The sequence below is a fragment of the Carassius gibelio genome, chromosome A22, assembly GCF_023724105.1.
Source record: "Carassius gibelio isolate Cgi1373 ecotype wild population from Czech Republic chromosome A22, carGib1.2-hapl.c, whole genome shotgun sequence".
In the NCBI taxonomy this organism is placed as follows: domain Eukaryota; kingdom Metazoa; phylum Chordata; class Actinopteri; order Cypriniformes; family Cyprinidae; genus Carassius; species Carassius gibelio.
The window spans coordinates 6,523,699-6,545,208 of NC_068392.1; the positions used below are offsets into that span (position 1 = coordinate 6,523,699).

Genomic DNA, 21,510 nt, shown 5'->3' on the forward strand with positions numbered 1-21,510 from the left:
GCTATAATATATTTGCTACATAAAATGCTCAGAAACTAGATAGACATTTAAAAAAGCCAAATTTCATGTCAAAATTACAACAGTCTAAGTAATACTTCAGAACATATAACTTCACATCATGAAGGGTCAAGTTTTAAGGCTTCGTTACTGTGTGAGTAACTTTTGCGTGCCATTTAATACAAGTACAAGTTTCACCAAAAGCTATATACAAGGCTGGATCAAGCTATAACAAATGAACTTCACAGAGTTTTACCGTTTCAATGGAGTGCGAAAGATGAAACTACGCGAGGTCTAGCAAACGAAGCGGTTTCTAGCAATTCGTTTGTAGGCATTAAGTACAGAAAGTTTCGTCATGTATTATGTTTTTAATAAGTTACAATAGTATAAGATATGAAAATGCCCTGTTTGTTGAATATTATGCTTTTAAGTTCATGTTGATGATACAATGGCACGTTTAACAAGGATTAAAAGACACAAATTAAAGTTTTATAAGGTCTCTGTGAAGAAAACAACTCCGAGTCATTTTATTATCTACAAAAATGTAGTTTCAGCACCCCTTGCGTTTATTTTGGCATAACTTCAATTTTTACACTTTCAGTGAGATCTCTACTCGATTTTATATGAAGTTTTTTGGCTTTTCCACCGTGAAATTGAATTGGAATTTCTATAATGAGAAATGGAATGTTAGACAACTAATGAATTCTTATGTAATTTTAGTCTATTTGATGTGAACATTTTACAGATGCAACAAACTTTACTAAATATAATAACTACTAAAATAAATAGAAACTTAACTTAGACCAAAATGACAATCTGTGTTAAGTTTACCTGATAAACCTCTTATCTCTTAATCTGTGTGTGTGTGTATATATATATATATATATATATATATATATATATATATATATATATATATATATATACACACACACACACACACACACACACACACACATAACTCAATGCAATGAAGCTGGGTTTTCTATATCAGATGATATACATTCTGAGATCTGTCTTGTTTCAGCCCAATGGCTATTTGCCATCTCAAACGATATAACACAAATTTTATGCATTTAATTTTGAGTTATTCCCTTTCAGATCCATATTTACAGGGGGAATTAGTGGCTGTGTTTGCCCTGAGGCAGGTAAAGTGTGTGTGTGTGTGTGTTTTCCTCTCAGGAGAATCTCCACAGGAGTGTGTATGTGTGTGTTGGGTCGTCCAGAATCAGAATCGCTACTCGAAGCGCTCGTAATGTCTCGTCTGCCTGACACGGGGCACCATGTCCTTCAACAACCTGACGGAGAAACAGAAGTGTGAGTTCACTCATTTTCACATCAGGCAAGATTGCTCAAATTTGTAAAAGCTAGTTAAACTAGCTTGGCCATGACCAAGTGATTAGTGCTTATGTGGCTATATGAAATATGCATATATTAAACGTCTCGTAAATGATTAGAATGTTTTAACAAAGTTTATCTAAAATATTTTCACATATAAATAAAAAAAAACTTTATCTATAGAAAAGTTATTTCAACACCTATTCGATTTTAAGGATTATTATAATCGAGTAGAACCAAAACCAGTAAAAACATGTTTATTATTTGAAATATGAATAAATGGTAACTGAAATATAGTAAAGTAATAAAATGTAAGAACATTTTATTTTAACTAATTGCCAAGGCAATAGCTCCCATTTTCTTTTAGTTTAACTTACTAAAATAACAACTTAAACTGAACTAAAGTAAAAAAGACAATTAAAAATACAGCACAAAATGATTTAAATGAGAAATACAAAAATAAAAATGCTAAAAAAATTAATAAAATAAAGAACTAGACCAGTACCTCATTGATGCTAAAATCATACTGTCAATTAATTAATTGAACTTTATATGGTTTTGATCTATAGTTCATTTTCTTACATATGTTTGGCTTTTCTTCCCTTCTCAGACACAAACACACACACACACACAAACACACACACACAAACACACACACAAATATTTAGGCCCAAAATAAAATGTATGCATTTGAACTGCATGTAAAAATGTACATCCATTTGAATAATACAGTTTTATCATAAACCAATAAACTCAGTGTGTTAAGTATTTTTCAATCAAACCAGTGAGAATAAGAAAAAAAAGCTATCTATTTGCATCTACAGTATTAGTTTTAAAATGCATTTATTCAACTTGCTTCGAGCATAAATCTAGTAATTGTGAAAACAATGAAGTTTATATTAAATCGGAGTAATCCAAATGTATGGAAATTTTTACATAAACCTCAAATCTAGGCCTAATTTTTTTTGACTTTACAAGGTACAATAACTAATAAATAAACTACTGGCATAGTACGGCACGATAACAATGCTAAACTCTAACCTCCGAAGGACGAAGCCTGTCACTTCAAACTAAACGACCTCCGCTTAACAAACACTGTGTGCTTTTGGGAAAGAGTCACAGCTGGTGGTGTTTGCAGCTTAAAGATTTACATTCCAGCTTCAGTTCTGTCGAGTCATTCAGCGTTCGATTAGCAGTGGGAAATCTTCCAGATGACGCTGACTTCTCATATGAATCCCTGAATCTTCGACGTATGTGCATGGTACATTTCTATTACATTGAGTCAAGCTCTAATTACAGTCTCTAGGGTAGTGTTATTATAATAATTACTTGAAATGATATGAGCTATTTAACCAACAAAACTCTACATCATTAGCGTCCCTTTCAGAGGGCTGAAGCATATTTACAGTTGCACCAAAGACAAACAGAGTCATGCCTGAAATCCCTCAAGAGTATACGACATTATTAAACGACTGTTTGTTAAAGATCTTAGCGTAGCACAAAGCTGTTTAATAAACAAAGTACTTTCTGTTGTTATTAAAGTCTGTGTGCTATTTTAGCACCATTATAGTTTTTGTTAATATTTTGAATTAGAATATTTCTGTGTTCATTTGAAGGTTTAGGAAATTTGTTGTTTATGTAATTTTTTTTGTTTGTATTTAAGAGTCTATTGTTTTAGCCTTGGTTTATTTAATTTTTGTTATTTTATAAACTCTTTAAAGTAACGTTTTTTGCTTTTACACTTCAAACTGACTCTGTTTACTTAGTGCGCCTTCATGTTTTCCAAATTTTAATTGGTTTTGGACTCTTACTTGACTCCGTAGGCGAGAATGATCAGTCCGATCAGAACCCCGATAGTCCCGTCCAGGTACCAGACGCTAGGTTCATGTTTGAACACCTCGGCGCTGATCAGGATGGAGAATCCCATGACGGCGCCAACTAGAGAGTTAAAACCTGCAAATGAACAATTACATACATGTAAAAAAAAAAAAAGGTGGAAAGAGCAACGTGAACATTCTGCTAAATGTCTACACTATAAAATTTTTTTTTTCCATTTTTACAAAATGATTTTGTAAAAAAATACTGAGAAATTGTAAACACATTTACAGTCATATGCAGTACTTTTTTTACAGTATAAAGCTGTAATTTACAAACAAGAAAATTTGAATGTAGACATGATATTTAAATAATGCAATAAACGTATTAATATCATTAAACAACAGACGATGTAACAAAGCCCAAATTTGGGCTCCTAACTCCTAACAAAAACTATTAAATACATGATTATTTAAACAAAATACTTTCAAAAGTGGAGTGTCACGCAGTGAATTCTGGGAATTTCAGTTTACGGTTTTTGACTGTAAATTATACATTGATTTGTTCTGTTTTACTTCTAAAAGCTGTAAGACTAACAGCAATTTACTGTAAAATTACATGAAATGTCTGGTTAGATCTTTTACTATTTTTCCCGGTATATAGTACAGGAACTTACTGTTAACCTATTATCAGTTATTTTTTCCCGTAAGCGTTTTTACAAAATGTTACAGTTTAAATTACAATAATTTTTAACATTGTACTTTTGTGTTCCACAGAAAAAAAGAAAGTCGTACAGCTGAGATTTTTAGTTAAACTTTAACTTTTTTTAAATATAACTTGCCAGTTAAACATTAGCCATCAAAAACATTCTCTTTTTGCTAAAATGTAAAACTGTTTTTAGCTAAAATAATTAAACATAAAACTACAAAAAGATAAACATTTTTATTTTTTTTTATAGCTAAACTTACTAAATGAAAATGAAACACATTTTTATCTTTTTTTTTTTTTTGCTTCTCTTTTTTAACTTTTCTTTTTACCAAAGCTAACTAATTAAACCTCTTTAAATCATTGTATTTTGAGATGATCAGTAAAAGCTGGTGCAGTAGTAGTAGATGTTTGGACAGCTGGTGAACGTCACACACAAGGTTTAGCTGGCGGGCGATTCACTCATTCACGATGGGTGTGTGTTTGTGCTACTGAAACGCTTGCTGGTTGACATTAGCGATTACTGTCAGACTGTGTGTTGGTGTGTGATTTAATGAATTGAAGTCACACATGTCAAAATAGAGTGCACTGTTTGCCACGTTGAAAGTTGAAGTGTGTAAATAAAGATTAAATAAAGAGTGCGTTTTACAAGAAAATATATACATTTTCTAAATAGAATTTCATGTTTAATTCTACTTGCGGTTTCTTTGTAGTACCTGATTAACTCAGTAATGTATTTAATTTTTTTTTACATTTTATTTAACTTTTTTGCTAAACTTCTAATTAAACGTTCATTAGCTTAATTTTTTACTTTATTAAACTTTTTAAACAAGATTTTTTTTTTTTTTTTTTTTGTGTACATGTCCATCTGTTCGGATTTGTTTCTCTCTCTCTCTCTCTCTCTCTCTCTCTCTCTCTCTCTATATATATATATATATATATATATATATATAAATTATGTATATGTATGTCTGTCTCTGTGCTCTCCATCTGCTCATCTGTCTATCTACTTGTCCGTTGCCTTTTCGTTTCCAGTATTTTCACGTTTCTTTTAAATTAACAAATGAAAATGCCATAAAACCACCATAAAAGTAGCCTCTACTAAACTTGACTTGTATTTTAAGTCCTCTGAAGCCATAAAAACATAGTTTTTCTCATTTTTGGAGCTTGACCATCTTTCCATCTTTCAGTATATGGAAAAAATGCACATTCTGCTAAACATCTCATGTTTCACGAAAGGAAACGGATTGGAACAACAGTGGGTGTGTTCATTTTTGTAACCGACTTAACATCTGTAATGTGATTGTAACGTCATAAGCGTTAATGTTTTGAAAGTATTATTCTTTTTGTAATTTGAAGGAATTTGTTTATTAAGCCAAATATAGTTCAGGTGTGGAATCCTGCTTCTTCCAGCTGGTCAGAAGTCAAAATGGGAGGAGCTAAGATGAAATCAGACTAGACACGTTGCATGGCACTGTGAATAATAAAGCAGGGTGGCATATCACCACAGTAACCCGGTGGGTTTCTGGGAAACGTACCGTCGGTGATGAGAACCCTGCTGGTGAGGACTTTCCCCAGCATGAACTTACAGACGGACAGAAGGGCGCACACCACCCCGCTGATAACTGAGACGCTGTACAGGAAGTCATCCTGGAGAAGAGAAACAGAGAGACGCCATCATACTGAGCACACCGTGACGTTCATAGCAGTCAACTGCACTGTTTTATTAAACAGCAGTTCATACTGAAGATGGAAATCAAGGGAGTTTTCAGAACAGATTAGCAAACTCTCTGTAGTATATACTGTAAACTATGCATTGTTTTTAAAACTGTAAACATTTCAAATATTGTAGTAGTATGAAGTAAACAAACCAGGTAATGAGGTTTATTGACAATGTAGCATGTACTGTACATTTCTAACTGTAGCATACTAAATTGTTGTCACATGACATCATTAAGCGAAACATGCACTTAATGATGTATGCTACTAATTGAAACACTTCTGCTGCATGCTAGTACTGTATTCTGAACATACTTTGATATCACTTATGAATAAATTGCACACTGCATACTTGAAGTAAACATGCACAGTAATTCATATTTTGACAATAATGTAGCATAGTACTGTTAGTACATTCTGTGCTTTATGTAGTTGTATGCTAATATTCCAAACGTAGCCAAAGTTATGGGCTCTATTCAGAATAGAATACTAGCATACTGTTTCCAAAAAAATAAAAAAAATAAAAAAATAGTTTCAGTATGCAACCGTAAACAGTTCAAACAGGTGCTTGCTTAATAGTCATATTTTTCTATGCAAAAAAAAAAATGACACGCTGCTATATATTTGTAACATTTCAAACAGTAGCCTACTAAATTGTCGCATGACCTCATTAAGTTCATGTGTCCAGGTATGTATGCGAAAATGTGCATACTTCACACTTGCATGATACAAGTGCAAGTGTACAGCTATCCTATCAAGTCAAGACTTTTCATACTGCACGCTTGCTGAAGTAAACATGCAAAGTAATGAGGTCTTTTGATGACTACTGTGTTAAATATCACTGCTGCATAATACAAACTATTTCAGTATACAGTATGCTCACTGTATAGTATGCATAATGCAAATCTAATATGTGACTATGGATAATTTAAAAAGAAAGCAATATGAATGGAAATAAGGAGTGCAGAGGAGAAAGAGATAATGGAAGGATGCAAAAAAAAAAAAGAAAAAGATGATTTGAGTGATGATTTGCCTTCTCAGCCCATGCAGAATCATTAAAATTCCCAGCATCAAACAAAGCGTCCAACACAAACACACACACAGACAGACAGACACAAACGGTCAGTCAATGCATCATCTGTTCCCTCCACATAAAATGCTATGATGGATCTTCTGGTGAGAGAAGCTCATCAATATTGATGTCAGGCAGCTGAAGAAAGCAGAAAACAATGAGGTTTGTGTCTCGTGGATCGTGTCGAACAACTCTAACCCTCCCTGAACAGTTAAAAACAACATCATGCCCTCGCGTTTATCACAAACAAGTCTCTCTCAGTCACATCTCTGATCATCCATCTCATCTCTGCCAGGAATCAGACAGGGAATCATTTCCTATCATCATTTCTTTATGGTTATGTATCTTGTGTGTAGTTCTGACCATAAAATTATGTAAAGATCATTATTTAGGGCTGTAGCTTTGTGACATTTTAGGTTTACGACAGTGAAGTGCTAATGGCACAGATGGGACTATTCAGTGGGAGATTGTTGTATTGATTTTATAGCACTTGAAAAACAGTCGATCTTTGTCAGAAATGTACACGTGGGATTGCGAAAGGGGGCAGTCCGTTTCAAACACCTTGTTCAGAACATCCTATTAACAGTTCTTTAGAGAACCAAAGAGCATGAGAGAGAGAGTATGTTAGAAAAATAAGAGAGAGAAAAGAAGGAGGGAAGTGTTTCTGACATCAGCAGCAGATGAAGGGAGGGGGGAATATTGGATCTATTTTTAGGCGGCACTTGTATGCGCCAAAACCCAGCTTTACACGCTGAGACAGGAACAGGAATCCTCCAGAGAGAAGCAGAGTCCTGATTAAAACATCAGCACAGACTCTCTCTCTCTTTCTGTGTGTGTGTGTCTCTCTGTCTCTCTCTCTCTCGGTCTCTGTGTGTGTCTGTCTCTCTCTCTCTCTCTCTCTCTCTCTGTGTGTGTCTCTCTGTCTCTCTCTCTCTCTCTCTCGGTCTCTGTGTGTGTCTGTCTCTCTCTCTCGCTCTCTGTGTGTGTCTCTGTCTCCTATCTGGTTATTGTCTTCTCAATTACACCCTAATTTTGTTTGCTAAATTTTTAAAAATAAAGGTTTTAAAAGGTTTACAGTCTCGTGTCTTAGGAGAAAATGGCTTGATTAAACCTTTTTAGTTCTCATTGCGTCATAATACAACCTTCTTAAGTTCCCATGAGTTTTTGAATTCTCATGATTCCATTTTTCATTATGTTATCGTAGAATTTTGTTGTATTTTGTCTTCTTAAAAACTACTTCTAGTTCTAGTTCTTAGGTCATCATATAACTTTTTTTTTATGTCATCGTACTGTAGAAACGTTTTAATTTTAGGTGATCGTAGAAGCTTTAAGTTTTCGTTATGTCGTCCTATACATTTTTTAGTTCTTTGGTCATCATATAATTTTTTTTGTTACGTCATCGTACTATAGAAACTTTTTTAGGTAATCGTAGAAGCTTTTTTAAGTTTTCGTTATGTCATCACAGAAACTTTTTTAGTTTTCGCTATGTCATCGTAGAAGCTTTTATTTCTAGGTCAAGGTAGAATGTTTTTTTTTTTAGTTGTCGTTATACCATTGTAGAAACATTTTTAATTTTACGTCATCATTAAACCTTTTTCAGTTCACATTATGTCATCAGAGATAGCCTACCTTTTTTCTTTTATATCATCATAGAATCTTATGTCATTGTGGAACCCTTTTAGTTGTCAATATGTCATTGCGGAACCTTTTTTGAATTTTCGTTATGTCATCATAGAAACTTCTTTATCTCTCGTCACCATAGAACCTTTTTTAGTTTTCATTGTTATGTCATCATAAAAACGTCTTTAATTTTAGGTTATTGTAGAACTTTTTTTTTGTTTCGTTTATGTCATCATAGAAACATTTTTAGTTTTAAAGTCATCATAGAACATTTTTTTTGTTTTTTAGTCATCGTAGAAAAGTTTTATTATCATATATCATCATAAAACCTTTTTTTTTTTCAGCTTTTATTATGTTATCAGAGATACCTTTCAGCTATATCATTGTAGAAACTTTTCTTATGTCATCATAGAACCTTTATAAAGTTTTTGTTGTCATCTTGGAATCTTTTTTTTATTTACATTTTTTTTAATAATAGCACTGGATCTGTAGAGCATTTATGTACTGATGTTTCTAGAACACAAGAGGGGTTCATTTGTAAAACAAGCAGCAAGACAAAGTTCATAATGTGATTGCTTTGATTGGTTCTTGATTGAAAAGAGGATTATTTCCTTTCCTTTAAGGAATGAACAGTAGCTGTGGAGTCTTTACACCACAGAAGCATTACCAGACCAAGGCTTTCAGTGTCTCGTTTCAACACATGAAGACGGATGGATAGCTACTGTATATTAAGAGTGAGTAACAGTAGAGGTGTACTGAAGAACTGGTTTAGGGGAAACTATTTCCCCTCTTCATGTTGCCTGGCAACAGTGATATCAGACTATTCTAATCTCGTCCGTGACTTCACACCTTGTCTTCGTCGTGTTCATTCAGCTTTACACTTCTGCTGTTTAGCAGGCGCCGTTAGTTCCAGTCGAGGGAGAACTCACACAACCGACGACATGAAAAGATGTTGTGTTTGTCTGCGGCATCTTTTACCTGAGAGACTCTCTTGAATGGATTTAACAGTCAATAAAATGCCAACGGGGAAATAAGATATGAAAGTATGAAAGCTTAGAGCAAATGAACACAAAAATATATTTAGAAAATGACACAATCAAATCAGCTTAGAAAATAAAATAACAGTTGTTTGCTGAAATTATGAATGAAAAACATTGAATCAATGGAGCAATCAATCAACCAGTCCAATTATTGAATCAGTGAGTGAATAAACCAACAAACGAATTAATGAATCAACCTTTGGAAAAATCAGTCAACCAATTCAATGAATAAATAAGTGAGAGAATAAACAAACAAATCAATGAAGCAACCACTTGATAAATAGAACAAATAAATCAGTTAGTAAATGAACAAAAAATCTAATTAATGAATCAGTGTAAATGAAAAAATGAATTATGAATCAAATACTGAATAAATCAGTCACCAATCAAACAAATTAGTTGGTGAGTTAATGAATAATATATAATAAAGTAAAAATAAAAAAAGGAATCAAGTACTGGACTAATAAAACGAATGGATCAGTGAGTAAATGAACGAACAAATAAACAAACAATTGAATCAACAACAGGTGACAACCAACCAATCCAATGAATGAATCAGTGAGTGAATGAACAAAAAAAACTATCAACCGCTGAAATAATCCGTCAACCAATGCAATGAATAGATCAATTTATCAGTGAATTAACAAATGAATCAACCAACCAAATGAGATGCTGAATTATGTATTTGTTGTTTTCTTACCACTTCTGGTTGCAGTTTTGTGGCGAGATCATGGATGGCTTTCACCAGGATAGTGATGGCCGACAAGATAAACACGACTCCGAGGATAGCACACGCTCTGGAAAACACAAGGTAGACGGAGTAAACCACAACATCAATCCAACTGATGTCTTATTGAGTTCACAGTCTAATTCCCCTCCTTTGTCTGAGTCAGTTAATAAAACACAACTCTGAAGCTTCTGCTCGCTTTAGTATCTCGTTCTTATTAGGCCTGTCAAGCCCTCAGTTTATGAATAAAAGCGGTCAACGGCTGTAGTTGTCTTATGAAGCATGGTTAATAGGCGCAGGCATCTGTTCCTCAATTTGCTCTGCTGCAGGGGTAGTTATGATGAAATCTGGTGAAGTTTTAGGGCTGTTCTACTCTGTTTCTTACACACGGATCATAACAGGCTTAGCAAGCTTAGTCCGTTAAGTCTTTGTTGTGGTTAGTGATTAATTAATCAAACCAAATGACTGCCTCATGCAAAACATATAGCATCACCCTAGCAACCACTCAGAACATCCTAGCAACCACCTACAGTAGCAATGCCCTAGAAACCATGCAGAACACGGTAGCATCACCCTAGCGACCCCTCAGAACACCCTAGCGACCACCTACAGTAGCAATCCCCTAGAAACCACGCAGAACACAATAGCATCACCCTAGCGACCACTCAGAACACCCTAGCGACCACCTACAGTAGCAATCCCCTAGAAACCACGCAGAACACAATAGCATCACCCTAGCGACCACTCAGAACACCCTAGCGACCACCTACAGTAGCAATGCCCTAGAAACCACGCAGAACACAATAGCATCACCCTAGCGACCACTCAGAACACCCTAGCGACCACCTACAGTAGCAATCCCCTAGAAACCACGCAGAACACAATAGCATCACCCTAGCGACCACTCAGAACACCCTAGCGACCACCTACAGTAGCAATCCCCTAGAAACCACGCAGAACACAATAGCATCACCCTAGCGACCACTCAGAACACCCTAGCGACCACCTACAGTAGCAATCCCCTAGAAACCACGCAGAACACAATAGCATCACCCTAGCGACCACTCAGAACACCCTAGCGACCACCTACAGTAGCAATGCCCTAGAAACCACGCAGAACACAATAGCATCACCCTAGCGACCACTCAGAACACCCTAGCGACCACCTACAGTAGCAATCCCCTAGAAACCACGCAGAACACAATAGCATCACCCTAGCGACCACTCAGAACACCCTAGCGACCACCTACAGTAGCAATCCCCTAGAAACCACACAGAACTCAATAGCATCACCCTAGCGACCACTCAGAACACCCTAGCGACCACCTACAGTAGCAATGCCCTACAAACAACACAGAACACGATGGCATCACCCTAGCGACCACTCAGAACACACTAGCGACCACCTACAGTATCAATGCCCTAGAGACCAAACAGAACACGATAGCATCACCCTAGCGACCACTCAGAACACCCTAGCGACCACCTACAGTAGCAATGCCCTAGAAACCAAACAGAACACGATAGCATCACCCTAGTGACCACTCAGAACACCCTAGCGACCACCTACAGTAGCAATGCCCTAGAAACCAAACAGAACACGATAGCATCACCCTAGCGACCACTCAGAACACCCTAGCGACCACCTACAGTAGCAATGCCCTAGAGACCAAACAGAACACGATAGCATCACCCTAGCGACCACTCAGAACACCCTAGCGACCACCTACAGTAGCAATGCCCTAGAAACCAAACAGAACACGATAGCATCACCCTAGCGACCACTCAGAACACCCTAGCGACCACCTACAGTAGCAATGTCCTAGAGACCAAACAGAACACGATGGCATCAACCTAGCGACCACTCAGAACACACTAGCGACCACCTACAGTAGCAATGCCCTAGAAACCAAACAGAACACGATAGCATCACCCTAGCGACCACTCAGAACACCCTAGCGACCACCTACAGTAGCAATGCCCTAGAAACCAAACAGAACACGATAGCATCACCCTAGCGACCACTCAGAACACCCTAGCGACCACCTACAGTAGCAATGCCCTAGAGACCAAACAGAACACGATAGCATCACCCTAGCGACCACTCAGAACACCCTAGCGACCACCTACAGTAGCAATGCCCTAGAAACCAAACAGAACACGATAGCATCACCCTAGTGACCACTCAGAACACCCTAGCGACCACCTACAGTAGCAATGCCCTAGAAACCAAACAGAACACGATAGCATCACCCTAGCGACCACTCAGAACACCCTAGCGACCACCTACAGTAGCAATGCCCTAGAAACCACACAGAACACAATAGCATCACCCTAGCGACCACTCAGAACACCCTAGCGACCACCTACAGTAGCAATGCCCTAGAAACCAAACAGAACACGATAGCATCACCCTAGGGACCACTCAGAACACCCTAGCGACCACCTACAGTAGCAATGCCCTAGAAACCACACAGAACACAATAGCATCACCCTAGCGACCACTCAGAACACCCTAGCGACCACCTACAGTAGCAATGCCCTAGAAACCAAACAGAACACGATAGCATCACCCTAGGGACCACTCAGAACACCCTAGCGACCACCTACAGTAGCAATGCCCTAGAAACCAAACAGAACACGATAGCATCACCCTAGGGACCACTCAGAACACCCTAGCGACCACCTACAGTAGCAATGCCCTAGAAACCACACAGAACACAATAGCATCACCCTAGCGACCACTCAGAACACCCTACACAATTTCATTAAAAACTGCTGTGGTAAATCATTATTCTCAAATGGTTTTACTCTTTATGATTCTGGAGTCCAGTAGATCTGTCATCTTGCTAATGCAGCCCACGTTATGATGTAAACGGTCTCCACGGCGATCCACATCCCGGCTGATTCTCCCAGAGACCCATGGCTTCATGGCACATTACAAACAGAGTCTTATGCCTTTGTCCTGTGTCTCTCTTTCTCTGCTTCCTGTTCTTTCTTTCTATTCACAAAGCCCTCCAGCCCTTTTGCCATCTCTATTCTGAGCTTCAGCCGATAAGGGACGCCAAACATAGAAAGAGACTGTCTAAAAGACCCTCTTTAGACATGAAACCCAGAGCGGGGCCACTTCCTTTGGGATCGGAGAGTCTGTCTGCCTGGCCTCCATCCATCAAAGCTGGTGCTTTTTTGGAAATGTTAACCTGCTTTAACCTGCTAAGGTAAATTATGCTAATTTTGTCTTAAAGATATAGCACATATGAAAACGCTATCATTTTAACAACCTCTGTTTGGTTAGATAACTAGTTGTACATCTCGTTTGACCATAAAACGCCCACTTATGATCTCTTTCAGCATGTCAAAATCTCTACATCATTACTTTGATAGATCAGTCTGACCTTCTGCTCTCCTTGTTTCCTAGAAACGATGTCTAATTGGCTACTGAGACTACCCAGAATCCCCCGCAGAGCACAAACTATACCGCGTCCCCCATGTTTGCTTTAATAGAGGAAGGATCACGTGTACTCACATGTATTCTCTGTGAGCTGAATGGACAGCCGCCGCATTACTGTATCGCCAAATCACGATTATGGAGGACAGGACATCCAGAATGGCATCAAACTGCAAACACATAAACAACACAGATGAAGTGAAGCATTAAAGACAACTTTAATGGAACAACAATGGAACAACAACTGGAATAATTGCCATTTAATTATAGGAAGTGTTCACATACTTACAGCAAACCCAAACGCTGATGCACTATGCCGCATTATAGAAACAGCTACAAAAGAAAAGCAGAAAAGTTAGTTTAAATGAAAATGATTTCAACTTTAACCTGTTAAATGTCACCCCGTCCCGTATACGGGACGCCTACGTTGACTATACTATATTACAATCAAATCTAATCTAATCTTGACAAACTATATATCGTTGGAAAGGTCTAAGACTCCCAAATATGTATTTTACCAATATCTTTTGTTAACAATTATGTAGGAAAAGTAATAGATGAATTTATGACAAGAGTGCACCCTCAGAAATCTACATTACAAAAGGAGCTTTGACCTTTGTTTAAAAAAAAAGACTTCCTCGTTGCCTTTTTCTCTATCACATTTTAGAAATCATCAGAAGTTATATATCACTTGAAAACATAAAATGTCAAAATTCATCCTTCAAAACCCATTTTAAAATCAGACATTACATTACCATGTAAATGGTACATGAAAATCATGTTACAAAATGTTTTCAGTCATGAATTATAAAAATTTAGGTTTGTATCATGCACATTCAAGTCTATCTTCAAAAACGTGATTGACAGTTAACAGAATTTTTTTTTATTTTATTTTAAATTAATTAATATATTAACAAAAAAATGGAAAAATTTAATTAGTAAATTAATTAATTTAATTTTAATTAATTTAAATTTGCCCTTAAAACAGTTCATTAGTTAGACAAATTGTAAATGTGTAGTGTTTAATTGTTTTTAAAATATTTCTATAAAAATATAAACGCATACAAAAATAAAAAGAGAGTTCATAAGTTGGAAAAACTGTAAATGTGAAGCATTTAATTTTACAAAATATTTTTTCATTTAATAATTATCTATCAAATTAATAAACAATCTTTTAAATTAAATAATTAGTTTATCAGTTTATTAATTTTATTAAAAAGTTTATTAGTTGAACAAACTTTTAAATGTAAAGTGTTTAATAGTTTTAAATATTGTTTAAAACTTTAAATGTGGAGCTTTTTCTTTAATAAATAAATACATTTTACTATTAAAAAAATATTTTATTTTGAATTAATTAGACTAACAGATAATCCCTTTAACAATATGCTAGGCCAGCAATGGAAATATTATTAATTAATGTGAATTTTGATTCCTTTACTTTTCACAGCTGGTGTCCAGTTACCATCCACTCTGGCGTTCAGGAAGAATATGCTGTTAATTTTGATTATGATACTGTAAGTGTTTGTCTCAGATACATATCTAAACATTCTGCATTCCCCTGCTGTAAAACTGTGTTTGAATGATTGCAAGCAAGTAAAGCGGCCTGGATCAGATTTCATCTCTTCACACTGTGATGTCAGCAAATGGTGTGGATCTGAGCTACCCAAACGGTAGTGTGGCCCGTGTCCAGTTATCGACCTTATATTGACCTCTAATGCATCTGAATCCTCCATCCTGAGACTGGATGAGTGATCCGAGATATCCCATCCACCTCTACAGGGTCAGCCAAACTCTCAAAAATACCCAGATCTGTGTTTCAGGACAGTTTATCACAGCAATATAGAATACACTCCACACTATGGTAAAGAATAAGAACTGAGAGTGTAATATGGTACAGTGTAGTGTAAACATTAGTTTTATGAATGTTCTCTTTAGGTTCTATTGGTTGGTTATTTTTTGGGGAACAAAACTCAAAAATTCTATGTTCTATTTAGGTTCTGAACGCCTGAATAATGTCTGAATTCAATTGAGCCAAAAGTCAATATGCTCAAATACACCAGTGTAACGATTTTAGCAAAAGTTTGCACACACATTCGAATGGCAGAAGTCATTACTCAAAAACAAACACACACTCTCTCTGTTCCTCAGGAACACCGTTAAAAATGAATAGCAGAGCTACTGCGGCATGAGATTAAAGATTTAGCAGTTTCTAAATATAATTTCTGTTCCTTTTCGTGAAATCCACTCTGTTTTAGACGTCTTGCGCCAGCCAAATTCAAGTCCTCAAGAGGCCATTCTCAAGAAACACATCAACAGTCTATAAAACATCCATAATCCGTGCAGTCATTCATTGTCTTGCAGAATCCCAGTGTACACACTAGAAGTTTCCACTCAAAAAAAACACGTCTCGGGAACAACGTCTATAGCTTAATTGTACAAAAAACTTCAGGGGGGTTAGTTGTACCACATGCAGTGCATCTTGGGTAACAGACAAGGATTATGGAGAACTGCGAGTTATTCAGCTTCAGTCTGTCATTGATGTAAAATCAAAACATTTTGAATATACATTGAATTGCATGAGCACATCACAGACTGCACTTTTGTACAAAAATTTTAGCATACAAAATTTGGCGCAATGTTACGATATTTTTGATTACAGTACATTATGAGTTGCACAAGTCACCTGAACTAATATTGCGCAATTGATCATCTCATAAAGCTACAGCACAGAAATACCTTAATTTTATTTTTGGAATTTATTTAATACCGTTCCGTGAAACGTTTACTGATGGCTGTATTTCACTATATTTGATCATATTTTTTAAATTATTAAAGTGCAGTTACTGAAAATTATCGCCATGTAACATTTTATTTGACTTTTGCAATTAACAGTTCTGCACATTTGTGTTGCGTTATGTCTGTTTGCGTGTTGTACGGACCATGCAAACCTGCATATTTCATACATTACTGTAATTAAAAATATCGCAACACTATTTTTGTGCTTACTTTCGCTTTGAGGAAATGTAGTTCAAAAAACCTGACAAATCCATTCTTGCAGGTCATGTATGTTACGAGAACATACAAGAAAATTTGCGTAACATACAGTGTTTTTTTTGTGTTTTTCGTATTTTACAAATCAACATTTGAGCATATGTGGCTAAAAAAAAATACAAACAAAAATCTGATACACATTCCATGCTAATGAAAAATATTACAACATTGATCCTGTGTTTACTTTTGTATTTTTCAAAACGCATTTAAGCTAAAATGACAAGCATCCATCCTCCCAGGTTATGGATGTTTGAAAACATGCAATCTAACACAGTGAACGAACATGCTTCTGCTATGCAGCAAGAACCATTTTGGTGCACTTATTCAGATGTATCAGTGGCACATGATGTGTAAACTTATTAAAGATCTTGTCCTTTGAAGCTTTTGCTAGTCTCATGGATCAGCAGGACAAATAAATGCTGATTAAAATAGATGTTCATGGTTTGTTGTGTGTAACTGCACTTCATACTTTCTTTTTAGGTGTGTCTTCTGTGAAAATAGGGCATAATCTTTAGAGACGGTGAGTTGCAGAATGTTGAAATCCAACACAACAGCTGCTGTGAAAATCCTGTCTTCTCTCGTCTTTTTGCCTCTCTCTCTCTCTCTCTCTCTCTCTCACACACACACACACACACACACACACACACAAAAGCATCTACACACAAACCAAAACAGGGAATGTGATCTAGTTTTTGTGCAAGAGCTGGTGAATAAATTTGCATGTTGTTATCGCTTACAGGACGTTTTCAACAATCTTCTGATACGGCACAAGTCTGGAGTCGCATGAAGGACTTTTGACTGGTCAGTGTTGTCATGATAATACAAAATTTAAATAGCTAAACTTATACTAGATTATTAAATTATACATATTTATACTAATATTTAACATTTTCTATGATTTATGATTAAGTCAAGTTGCACACATTCAATATTAGTATACACTCAATATTAAGCTACATATTTTAGACACAATATTGTCAATACACACTGTTTTGATCTATTCATTACATCTTCGATCAACACAGTGGTGTTTATTCTGGAATGACTCAGGGTTTTGAATGAATCGATCAATGATTCAATAAGCTGTATACCAGTATTTTTTATATCTTTGTTTATAGTGTCTCATATATACGTTACAATAGGCGACTGAAACTAATACTAAAACTAATAGTAAACCTTTGGCTAATAATTTAGCATTTAAAGCTAATAGATTAGGATTTTTTTAGTTCATTTTAATAGCAGTCATCTCGCTAACACTAATAATGCTAAGACTAAAGCTAACAAAGACCTGATATCAGGTATCATAATAGAAAACGTCATCTAATATTGCTAACACTTGTGCTAAAATGAATGTTAAAGCAAATATAGCCAAGATAGGCCTATTCCATTCCACTAGACATCCGTCTTGAGTGTTTACCAACCTGCAACCCTGCTGAAAAAAACAGCTTGTTGGCTGGTTTTAGCTGGAAATAGCTGGTCTCCCAGCTTGGCCAGGCTGGTTAAGCAGGTTTTAGCTGGTTGGTCAGCTGGTCTCCCAGCCTGACATGCTAAAACCATCTTAAACCAGCTAATACCAGTTTGACCAGCTAAAACCAGTCAATCTGACCATCTAAAACCAGCTATGTTCAGCCTGACCAGCTAAAACCAGTTTAAACCATCCTGACCAGCTAAAACCAGCTTAATCCAGCTAAGACCAGCCTGACCAGCTAAGACCATCTTAAACCAGCTTAATCCAGCTAAGACCAGCCTGACCAGCTAAGACCAGCTAAAAAAGTGGACAAAACCCCTCTAAAACCAGCTTGATAAACCAGCTATGACCAGGCTGGGAGACCAGCTAAAACCAGCCTGACCAGCTTAGGCTGGTTTTAGCTGTTTTTTTCAGCAGGGAATCCACAAGACTGTGACTTTTTTAAGCCTTTCACAGTGTTTATTTGACTCACTGTGTTGATGTTTGAAAAAAAAAAAACCCAGAGGAGGCACAGAGAGGGCAAAGCACCCTCCACCTCTCTTCTCTCTCTCTCTCTATCTGTCTTCCATCTTTTATTTTTAGACGCGGGCTCTATGGGAGTTGGCATTCTGGCTTTTACAGACTGGTAGTGCTGAATGCATTAATATGAGAGCGAGCTACCCCTCCTCTGTCTGTGACCTCTCTTCACCAGAGTGATATTTACATTCAGTGCCTAGCGCATGAGAAATTTCCACATGCACATGCATGCTAAATTCGTTTCTTTCAGTCTGAACTCAGTTAATTCTTCAGGAACTGACATTTACATACATTTCGCTGGTCCAAATCGGGCTTATTTCCCGCCATTGAGACATTTCTGGATGTGTTTATTAGGATTGGAGGCATGCGAGCGCATTTGTGTGTTTGTGTGAAGCAGAAGACACTCTGTCGCTGACGGCGTGTTAATTGGCTGCGCTGGAAGCCGCGAAACATCTGGGAATTCGGCTCTTACAGTCTGGCATATATTAGACCGCTTCTCTTCTTCTCCTCCTTTACGTCCATCCTTCCTTCTTTCTGCCTTCATCAGTTTCCAAACACATCTACAACGTACACAAACCCTCGCCGGCCGCACACGCACACCCGTTAATGAAAAACCAGCCGTCTCGCTTACACTTCTGATAGCATAGCCTCACAAGTGCTTCAGGGAACACAGTGAGACTCTGATCAGACTCTTTATCCGAACCAATTCGAGGATAATTTGGTTAAAACCATAATCCAGCCGTCAAATTTGATCTTCTCAAAACCCATACTGACCCAAATGCACCCCACCCAAACATAACGCTGGTGCTCTTGAAGACTTTGTGGAAGTCGAGATGGGATTTTTATAGCTTTTAGCGCATGTTTATTGAGGGCTCTATACGCTAATGTACTTCTAAACAGTGTTGCAGACGAGAAATGGGTGACAAAATCACACAGGCTTGCATTAAAGAGGGTTAAGAGTCATTTCTGGAAAGTAGAATATCACAGAGACTTGGGATGGACTTGGGTAGGTATAAAACAATTTAGCAACCAACCTAGCAATAAAATAGCTACCACTAGTGCTGGGTAGATTACTTGTTACTCCAAATTACATTCAAAATTGCACGACAAAAATTGTAGTTAGTATTGCAGTCCATTTCATTACACATAATCAGATTCCTTTTTGATTACTTTTGATCTCTTGTCACATTGATTTAAATAGGATAGTCTTGTAATATTAAAACACAAAAGAAATACAAATATATTCCATTTGATGTTATTAACAACATGAAGTGCATTAAGGTTTCCCATTGATAAAAACGAATCGGAAGCTAATAATTAAAACATAAACATTTTGCACTAATATAAATCCATTTTTGAAATAGCGACGATTACAATAAAACACTTGCGAAAAAGATGAATGTGATGAGCGTTGCGTTTGCAGCGCAAAAAGGTTGTGGGTTCAATTCCCGGTGAAAAAAATAAAATTTAAAGTATAGCCTGAATACACTGTATTCGCTTTGGATAAATGCATAAATGTAAATTAACCAATATCAAAGAAAAGACAACTGGCAAATATGTTAACGTATTACCTTAAAAAAAAATGTTTGCATGTCTAAAAATTTTTAGCTTATTAGCATGTCTATTATTAACATATTGGCTGTTTATTAGTGCTTATAAAGTACATATAATGCATGACATCTATAATCCTACCCAATACCCTAAACTTAACAACTACCTTATAAACTATTAATAAGCAGCAAATAAGAGGTTAATTGAGGCAAAAGTCATAGTTAATGGTTAGTTAATAGTGAGAATTGGACCCTAAAATAAAGTGTGACCACATTTTTTAATAAATATATTATGTGAAAGAGGGTCGGCTGGAAAAAATAATAATAATAAAATTGGGATATTAGCTGAATTAGCTATACGCTACTTGGAAATCATGTGAATTTGTGTATTTTAATGTGTTTGAATGGCAAAATCCCTTCCATACATTAAAATATATATTTTTCTTTTTTGTGAATATGTAATCTGACTGAGTATTTTAAAATGTAAAATAGTCTAATTACAAGTACTTAATTGTTGGAATCTGACAATCAGCATGAAGATCAAAATGGACAATCACATTTTTTTGGCTTTTAGTGCATTTTTATTAACTTGGAGGACTCTGTATGGTATTATCACATGGCTCTCTGGAATACTTGATTGTGATTGGTCAGAATCGCATCATTCTGAGGTGCGTTATTCCCCGATAACAACCGTCATCATTAGCAATGCTGAATAACACACCGCTCATCTGGGTACTTGAGTCTGGCACCACGCTCTCACGCTTTCGTCATTTCCTTCATAAACATATCAAACTAATATCAAAAACAAAACATAAAAAAGCTATTTTTTTGATACAGCTTCTTTATACAGTATAGCTATATTTGCTAGTTGACAAGTTTGTTTGTTTGAATGTCTTGGAAGGGTTCAACAGGAACAAGAAGTGAGTGTATACTTGAGAGGCTTTATGATGCTAAATGCTAAAGCTAACACTAAACCATATCTCTTTTATCACTTCTGCAATCCTGTCACATAATATAATAATTTCAACTCAAATCAACATTAGCTCTCTCTCTCTTTCTGTCACTTGCTCTTACCAGCTGTCTGCACTCATTTCATTTCCTTTGACGCCAAACAATTGCCATTACAGATAGATTGAGACGACTACATGACAACATCCCTCAGGCTTCGTTGCTCTAGAGTTGCTACGTGACTGAATCTTCACAGCCTGGCAGCGTGTGTCCCACAGTCCCCGTCCAACTCTGGAAGTGTAAGGTGAGTCATTTCGATCCCGAGGGACGGAGCACAGAGCAAGAGACCATTCGCTCAAAACCATACATCAAATCTAGTCCGAGGCTTCTGTTAGCTGCTCCAAGATTAAACCACATGGTCTGGAACCAGTCTACAAAATAATTAAGCACACTTTGTGCTGAGACAACAACAATAGTCTGGGTAAGGCCATCATGA

General features: G+C 36.5%; 1 protein-coding gene across 1 annotated transcript in view; it reads right to left on the reverse strand.

Moving 5' to 3' along the window:
* Nucleotides 1–933: 933 nt before the first annotated feature.
* LOC127942502 (transmembrane protein 163) overlaps nucleotides 934–21,510 on the reverse strand; it is a 23,298-nt gene continuing 2,721 nt past the window's right edge. Inside the window, exons 3-8 of the mRNA XM_052538220.1 lie at nucleotides 13,771–13,814; nucleotides 13,560–13,651; nucleotides 10,007–10,103; nucleotides 5,394–5,505; nucleotides 3,147–3,288; nucleotides 934–1,295 (exon numbers count right to left, since the gene is read on the reverse strand). Coding sequence (XP_052394180.1) covers nucleotides 1,235–1,295; nucleotides 3,147–3,288; nucleotides 5,394–5,505; nucleotides 10,007–10,103; nucleotides 13,560–13,651; nucleotides 13,771–13,814 — 548 coding nt within the window. The 3' untranslated portion in view covers nucleotides 934–1,234. The remainder of the gene's footprint in view (nucleotides 1,296–3,146; nucleotides 3,289–5,393; nucleotides 5,506–10,006; nucleotides 10,104–13,559; nucleotides 13,652–13,770; nucleotides 13,815–21,510) is intronic.